General features: G+C 38.4%; 2 protein-coding genes across 2 annotated transcripts; one reads left to right on the top strand and one right to left on the bottom strand.

Moving 5' to 3' along the window:
* Window positions 1–470: 470 nt before the first annotated feature.
* lmod3 (leiomodin 3 (fetal)) lies at window positions 471–3,620 on the top strand. The gene is made up of 3 exons (XM_014972587.2): window positions 471–880; window positions 977–2,557; window positions 3,310–3,620. Exons 1-3 carry the CDS (start codon window positions 593–595, stop codon window positions 3,355–3,357), a joined length of 1,917 nt encoding a protein of 638 aa, XP_014828073.1. The 5' UTR covers window positions 471–592; the 3' UTR covers window positions 3,358–3,620.
* Window positions 3,621–3,903: 283 nt separating this feature from the next.
* On the bottom strand, window positions 3,904–8,060 carry arl6ip5b (ARF like GTPase 6 interacting protein 5b). The gene is made up of 3 exons (XM_014972583.2): window positions 7,806–8,060; window positions 7,143–7,360; window positions 3,904–5,861 (listed from the first exon to the last, which is right to left on the bottom strand). Exons 1-3 carry the CDS (start codon window positions 7,985–7,987, stop codon window positions 5,689–5,691), a joined length of 573 nt encoding a protein of 190 aa, XP_014828069.1. The 5' UTR covers window positions 7,988–8,060; the 3' UTR covers window positions 3,904–5,688.
* Between the last annotated feature and the right edge of the window lie 350 nt (window positions 8,061–8,410).

Genomic DNA, 8,410 nt, shown 5'->3' with positions numbered 1-8,410 from the left:
CACCTAAGGCAGTGCAAAAATACCTACTAATACCATGTCTTCTAAAACGTTCTTATTTTTTTTATTAATATTTTAAAATATAATGTGAAAAAATGATTTTAAAAAATTGGTAAAAAGCACCAAAGTTCTCTTCAATCTACGAACTAAAGTGAGAAGTAAACCCAACAACAAACAATTTTCTCTGGTTTATAATTTGTTAGGTAGAATCCCAAAGGTTATGCCTTCAAGAGCATTCCAGGAGGGACTGTTTGCTGTGGAGTCTTCCCCCAGTGCCATCCAGTTGGACCCGTGTTAATGGACCAGCTGCTCCTGTCAGTTCTCCTCTTTCCTTTTACTTGAAGCAGCTGTCATCCCAAGAGATCCTGATGACCGAGCCAGCTGGGTAGAATGCTAGCATCTCTCTCCCCTGCTAACTCTTTAAATATCTTCCACAGTTCACAGCATTTAAATTTAGACAACACATGAGGCAGAGTCTCTCAGGCTGAGGTCGAAGTCAGACGGTTCCCACTTTGCTCTGTTCTTGACTCTGGACAGAGCAGAAATTATCTGTCCTCTCAACATCAGAGAAGGAAAGGAACAATACATTGAAGATATGTCTGACAACAGAGACGGTGAGGATCTTAGTGAGGAGGAGATTGATGAAGATGCAATCTTGGCGATGCTCTCACCTGAGGAGCTCAAGGAGCTCCAGAGTGAGATGGACGTCATCATTGCCCCAGATGAAAACGTACCAGTGGGACAAAGACAGAAGGACCAGACAGAGAAACCTCCAACAGGAAGCTTTGACCACAGGTCGCTGGTTGACTATCTCTATTGGGAGAAAGAGTCAAAACGTATGCTTGAAGAGGAAAGAGTGCCTGCTACTCTGCTGCCTAGTGAGGTAAGAAGACTTCAAACTCTCAGAGGTTTATGAAAGCTACTTTAGCTCATGGTGTATTTCAGCTCCAATGTTAATATCCTGATTTGTTACTTTTAGAAAATCTTACAGGAGGAAGCTGGAAAAAAGGAAAAAGAAGAAAATACAGATGTCAAATATGAGGTGTATGAAGTGATAGAAGAAATTATTGAGGAAGATGGCACTAACTATCCAGATGGAGTGGAAATTATAGAGGAAATCATTGAGGAAATAATTGAAGAAGATGAAGAGGAGGTTGAAAAGGACAAAGCGACTGATGTTAACAATGAAACCACTGAGAAAGTAGCTTTAAATCTCAAACTTGAGAATACAGAGAAAGATGTAGACCCCCCCGATGCCATAGAAAACACAGCTGGAAATAACACAGTGGACAGCCAGTCTGTTCCAAACTCCAAAGTGGCCTTTGTAAGCAATGAAGATAAAAAGGAAAATGCAAATGAAGATTGTTTACCTCCGCAAGAGACTCCAGAAGTGCCAAATACAAGTGAAGCCAATGATAACTTCTCAAAAAAGGAACCAATTAAAGTGAACAAGTTAAAAATCCCAAAGTTGGCTCTTAATAATATCAAAATGACATCACGTCCTTCAGGAAATGAGACAAACTTGGAGTCAACGCTGGACAAAATCCGTAACAACAATCCGTCTATCACTGAGGTCAACCTCAATAACATAGAAAACATTCCTAAGGAAATGCTCGTAGACTATGTGAATGCCCTGAAAAAGAACAAACACATCAAAACGTTCAGCATAGCGAACACGGGTGCCGATGAAAACACTGCATTCAGCCTGGCTAACATGTTAAGAGAAAATCGCAGCATTGCCACTTTGAACATTGAGTCCAATTTTATAACTGGAAAGGGGATCGTCGCCATCATCCGCTGCCTCCAGTTCAACGAGACTCTCACAGAGCTTCGCTTTCACAACCAGAGGCACATGTTGGGTCACCATGCCGAGATGGAGATCTCTCGTCTGCTCAAGGCAAACAACACGCTCCTGAAGATAGGCTACCACTTTGAGCTGCCTGGCCCCAGGATGGTGGTGACCAACATCTTGACCAGGAATCTCGACCGTCAGAGGCAGCTGAGGAAGGAGGAGCAGAGGCAGCAGCAGGTCAAGGAGCAGAGGGAAATGATGCAGATGTACGAGAACAGTCTCAATCTGCCTCCTGGTTTACTGCAGATGTTGGGCTACATACCACCACTCGAGCTCCTACAGCAGCATGGCCTTGTCCCACCCATGCAAGAACAGAGCAGCATAGCCCAAACACAGCATCAGAGTGAACAGCCAGAGCCAAAGAAGAGTCTGAAGCGCAACAGCATTCCCAAACAACCCAGTGCAGAACCATCAAACCCATTAAAAGATATCCAGTTAAAGAGAACTCCCAAGAAACGTGATCCCTTCCTGGACTTGGACCCAAGAGAAGACCGGAGATCAGAAAAACCAAGTTTCCAACTAAGAAAGACTCCCAAAGTAAAAGATAGAGGAGATAGAGAGATGGCAGAAGAAAAGGCCAACCTCAATGACGTGATAAAAACTTTGAAGCCCATCCCTCGCAGACGAGTACCTCCTAAAGTTGACCTCACGCCTCGTGATCAGCTCCTCAGTGAGATCAAACAGAGCAATGTGGCATACCTCAAATCCGTGAGTACCCCAGGAATATAACTATAGAAAAAGTTAAATTTAAGAGCATGTTGTAGTGACAGTTCAATGGCAAAATAGATTCATTTTGTAAATTTTTTTTATACAGAGCCAATGCCCAAAAAAAGTAATATAAGGGGACTTTACAAGCTGATCAGATCCAGTTTCTACACTTTTTAAAGGCAGATGTATATAAGTTGAAGTGAGGTTCTCTAAAGTTAATATATTAGTTTCCTTACCTCTTGTGAGCAGGGTAGTGAGTTAGAAAAATATAGAAATCTTCAGAGCAGTGGAAAACTCTGAAGACTGTTGAGTTTATTATGCCAATTTATGTTTGCTGATGCTGGCAGCATCAATATGTTTTTCAGCTCCAACAAAGACAGTGCTGATATAGCCAGCAACCACAGGCAGCATAATTTAGTGACACCCTCATTGTTCAGCAGATAAATCGGATCACGCTACCTATGATCTCTTGAGTAAGGTTGCACATTACCTGCTAATATTGCTTTATATTGCACTGGCAAGATCATTTTCAGTTTGAGTTTTATTCATTAAAACAAATTAAAAAGATTGAATCAGTCCAAATGGTTATTTGAGTGAGGATTTTGGCACTTTTCTCCAAACTCATGGCAGCATGATGTCTGTGTAGAGAAAACTAGTACCAAAATCAAGACTATCCGTTTAAGTAAAAATCTAACTTTATTTACTGAAAATACAGAGAACCTATTGTTCTTTTCTTGTGTTGTTGCTTGCAGGTGCCACTCCCAAAAGCCCTGGAATCAAGTGAAACGAGTCTCATCTGACTCGGCCTCAGCTGCTTTCTCGCTGTGGAGTATGTTTATTTTACTCATTTTGGTCACGTTTCATGCACAGCCCTACAGAGTGAACTACTGCATGATTGCCACATAAGAAGAAAATAAGTTTGCTTTTGTTTCATAAATGTGTTTTTGTTCTTAAAACTCTAAATAAAATTGCAATGTTAAAATAAACAAAGTACAGTTTATTAATTTGCACTTTTAAAATGTTCTAATGTCTTAAAAATAAAAATTGTTCCCTGAAAGAATAATTTGTGTCTAATTAATTTTGTGTGCAAAGAGCCTTTCCAACATGATTAAAAAATGCAATTCATTAGTGATGTAAAAAAAACAAATTCATCTAGTTGCTAAATGCATTATTTACTTAAAGACCACTCTAAATAAATAATGTAATCTTTATTTTCTCAATAGATTTATCTAGTTTTAGATTTTAACTTTCCGATAATTACTCTAGATATAAAAAACATAATCATATTTGTCTGTAAAAACACACTCACACTAAACACCAAATTTCTTTCAAACAAGAAGTAAACCTTTAAATGATTATATGTTTATTTTAATAATGATTTGCTTTCATATACAGAAAATCTAAGAACCAAAAACAAAATCTTTTTAAATAGCTTCATATCCACACCATAATTGCGCAAATGAAGTTAAACTTACAGAGGACAAATGTGTCTCTTGTTTTTCAGATGCCAAGAATTTTCATGAACATTTTTTTTTAAATAAGGAAATATAGTCATCTAGAAATGTTACATAGTGTCTAGTAGCATCTATAACACATCCAAATCTTTCCTATGTTCCATCTGTAGACATAACATGCATTAGCCTTCAGTCAGTGTGCATTCACAAACAGCAAAACAATAAATGTTAGTTGTCAGCATAAGCAGTATATGACAGATACGTACTACAGGTGCAGGCTTAATTTGATCAAAAAGTAAAAACAGAACAAGATATCTGCCGTCATATATTCAGTCAGGTGTTCCTGCCATTTGAAGATTTGGGCATGCTTTTATTTTAACAAAATTGCACTGGAATAAACAGGCTTGAACACACTGACTTTATATTAATACATTAAAGATGCACTCGCCATTCGATTTTGGTATTGCATAGCTGCTGTTAGAGGGTATATACTCAGTTTAGGCGATTTGGCCAGGAACTGTATGCAAATAATAATAATAATGATAATAATAATAATAATAATAAGTCAACACACCTGTAATTTTTTTCAGGCAACAAAAGCTAATTTTCCAAATCAACAAACTGGTCTCAGATCAGTATATTTAAGCTCTTACATCCATCCGGCAGATGATTTGGGTTTGGCTTCATGCAGTGGCTCTCAAAAGTGCACACACTCCCCTTAAATCCAGAGCTTTGCGATTTAGAAGATTGCTCTATGATGAAGCATTTTAAAATCTTGACTTTAAAAGTTTAAATAAGATTAAACACATGAACATTCGTAAGATTGGATGTGAATTGTGGACCATATATTCTCCAACTAGGCTATCGGACATTTTAGGTGGATCTGGAGCTTAAATGATTCTGTTTTCCTCCCCTCCTCTTTAGACAAGACGTGTGAAAATACAGATTTTTGTCACATACGAAAACACAGAATTTGTTGACTTTTAAATGGCTTCTCTGAGCAATTTCCTTTTACAAGTTTGGTGATATTTAGAAATACATATCGATGTCTGTAACGTTGCTCTTTTCCTATACGTTTCTCAAATGCAAACATTTGTTTAGTTTTTTTCTTTTTAGTTGAACTTTGCAGGATATTTGTTGCATAAAATCTGGAAAATGTTCCAATGTTAAAATCATTTCTAATAATGTTATCAAGCAAAAACCTGGCTTTATCAAAGTGTCCACGTTCGAGGGCCTCTGTAATTGTCTTGATATGGGTTTATAAATTCAGATTAAACTTGCTTATTCTGAGGTAGCAAACAGAGATAAAAGATTTTTACAACAAATTTTAGCATCTTTACTTATTTTGATGAGCTCTTTCACATAACTCAGCTAAAATAAATAGTCATATACAATGAAGTACATATCAGTACTGGACAATGAGTAGATTTTGGAGATGTCTGCACTTAGGACTATCAAACCTTGGGTAGGGCACAATGACAACTTCCTGCTAACACAACATTCCAGTTTATATTGTGACGGCTAACAACAACACATAAAATCTAAAACTAAAAATAATAAAATGTGGAAATGCAAGTATCAGTAATTTTACATGTGCAAGACAAAATATTGAAATATTGTAACCACTTTATACCCTTCTGTTCGCTTGCTGTCTTTGATACTCGGCTGGCGCGAGCATTACTGCAGTTTATTCTCAATAAAATCCTGGATCTTGTTAATCTTCTCCTCCTGCTGGTCGAGGAGATCCATGATCACGCCCATCGGGGTCTTCTTCAGCCCGACGTCTTCGATCTTGTTCTCCAGCCTGTTCTTCATGTTGCGCTGCCTCAGAGATGCATGGATCAGGATCACTGAAGCAGAAACAAGGAGCGAGGCATTTTTATGGAAGGAAAAAATGTATATGTTTTAGTAAAACACGGGTAAATAGTTTGTGGTGAGGAAAAAAAAAGGACAAAAAAACACAACAACCATTTGTGGTATTCACAGCAGCAGCTAAGCATGAAGCCATATGATTTGATTTCCATGACAGGCAGATGCTGAATGCATGACATCAGGCAGTAAATGTGGTTCAGTCCAAACCAACAAGCCCTAGCAACCTGTCAACACAGGCAGTGGGTGGATCTCCTGGGATGTAATCAAACAGCTTCGTATTTTTACCACAGCGACAGAGTTGCAACATTTGCTCTAATGATGAACTGCCTGTGCTGACGGTCACTAAATGCCTGGGCATGGAGAGAAAGTTCACCTTGTTGAGCTTTCTTTCTGTCACTGCTTTTATACCTAGTCATGACAGTAGATTATGTACCGTGGGCTAAAAAAAAAGAACATGAAGAAAATGAGAAAAAAAATAAATAAAAGGCAAGACTTGGCAAGGGCCAGTCATCCCTCCCATCACTCAGCAAGGTAAAGCTGCTTTAAAAACCACTTGGCAAGGTACAAGCAGCACATCTGTTAAGTAGCTGACTGCAGGCACCATCCATGCAGGTAGTCTGTCTAATAAAGCAGCTCATATCAGCTTATTGTACCAGCAGCATTCCTCAGTGAGGAGCAGAAGATCAGAGATGGTATTGTTCTTTGCAATAAGAACTTTAAAAGTACTGCCAAATTTAGAAGTTGCTTGCTCAATATAATTCATTTTTTCTGAAATCAAAGTAAAAACAAAACAAAACAAAACAATGGACAAATGCTACAGATAGTATTATTATAGTTTCAATAATCTAAAGGTTAAATTATATAAATATGGCGCTTCTCTTTGAAGTAAACGGAACTGTATGACGTTACACATCTATTAAAAAAATTGTTTACATACTGTGAATTACAGCATTGCATTAATAAGAGTAAAAGGTGGTCTTCCTTTAATCCAAACAATGAGATTGTCTGGGGTTTTCTTTCATCTTGCCACCGTATTTCCAAGCATTAAATTTTGTCTTTCGTATAAGGGAGAGCAAAGTATAGTAGCCTTCTCTCAGCCAGCTGAGTGGCAGTGTGCAGCAACATGTGGGTGAAGCAGAGCATATTTTAACAATATCACGTTAAAGCATGGAGCAGCCTTGCCAAACCCTAAAGACAATATTTTTTCCTCCCCTTTCTGATTTTGAAAGTTAAAGATCACATGACACTGTGGTACTCACACAGCAAAGGAAACGTGATTCCAAAGATGAAGACCAGGACACCTCCAAACAGCGACAGCACAAAGTAACTTGTGGCCATAACGCCAATCACAAACAGAGTGGGATTCTTCCTCTTGAAGTTCTTGATTGTGGGCTTGTTTTCCCCGGCCCACACGGAACCGGCGAAGACCAGAGACACCACGGCACCACCCAGAAACATGCCAAAGGGATTCAGGAACCTGGACATGGAAACATGCAGAGCAACACATTTTAATAAGCCAGGGTGTAGACTTTCCTTTGTTGATTTTTGCAAACACCACAATTGTGCCCAAGGCAACAATTTTATGTTCATGGTATGGCTGTAAACCCCAGAATAGTGTAGAAACTTCATAATTTCCAATATATGTTTGACCAAATAAGACTATTAAGAAAAAAGCCATATAAAATCAATACTAACCAACTATATCACTAGCAATCTGTGGTGGGTAGTTCACCAAATAAAGCATTAGTACACGACAGTAAAAACAAATCCCTAATGATCACTGTTACTGAATGTTTGCATATATTTATGTTTCCTTACAATACAATACAGCAAAAGCAGGAGTCCACATACTCCGGATGGGCGTGTGTGGGAAAAGTGTAACAGATGCTAGCTTTTAGCTTTGGACCGCAGCTAGGACTTACCCCACAATGAGGAAAACCACCAAAGCGACAACAAAATAATTCGTCTGGTAGTACATCAAATTGCTGATCACTTTGTTGTTCCACTTGGTTAAATCCCTGAACTCTGGTTTGGAGAACCGGTCCGCTCCGGGGAAGAAGTCATCCCATGGTCTGAGAGGAGCAAGCTCCATTTTGGCTGCCATGTCTGTAGCTCAGCGTGCGGTTTAGAAAAAAAAGAAAAACCAAAACAAACCCAGATTGCGTTATGTGTTTGACAGGTCAGCTGATCTCCGCTGTCTGCGCAGAGGAGTGACGTCAAGAAAATCTCGCGAGATTATTCGGCTTGATTTATTAGATGGCATAGATGGTTTCAAACTATTTAAAAGTGCAGTATGCGTTAAAACTACAGTCAAGTAAAAATAATTGACATCTACTGTAATCAAGAAACGCTAAAATTACGGAAATATGTACATTGTTTTTAATGCATAAACTTCATTACATTTCCTATGTGCCAGAGAAGAAAATAAACACCAGGAAAAAGTGTGTTTAATTTATTTTGTACATTTTACAAGGTTGTCACATTGGAACATCATATCGTCACTTTGCTATAATAAATGCCTAAGAAT

This window comes from Poecilia mexicana, unplaced genomic scaffold (genome assembly GCF_051168715.1).
Source record: "Poecilia mexicana isolate PSO_F unplaced genomic scaffold, ASM5116871v1 scaffold_7, whole genome shotgun sequence".
In the NCBI taxonomy this organism is placed as follows: domain Eukaryota; kingdom Metazoa; phylum Chordata; class Actinopteri; order Cyprinodontiformes; family Poeciliidae; genus Poecilia; species Poecilia mexicana.
Note: the sequence above shows the minus strand (reverse complement) of the source record. Positions and strands in the feature narration are given on the sequence as shown.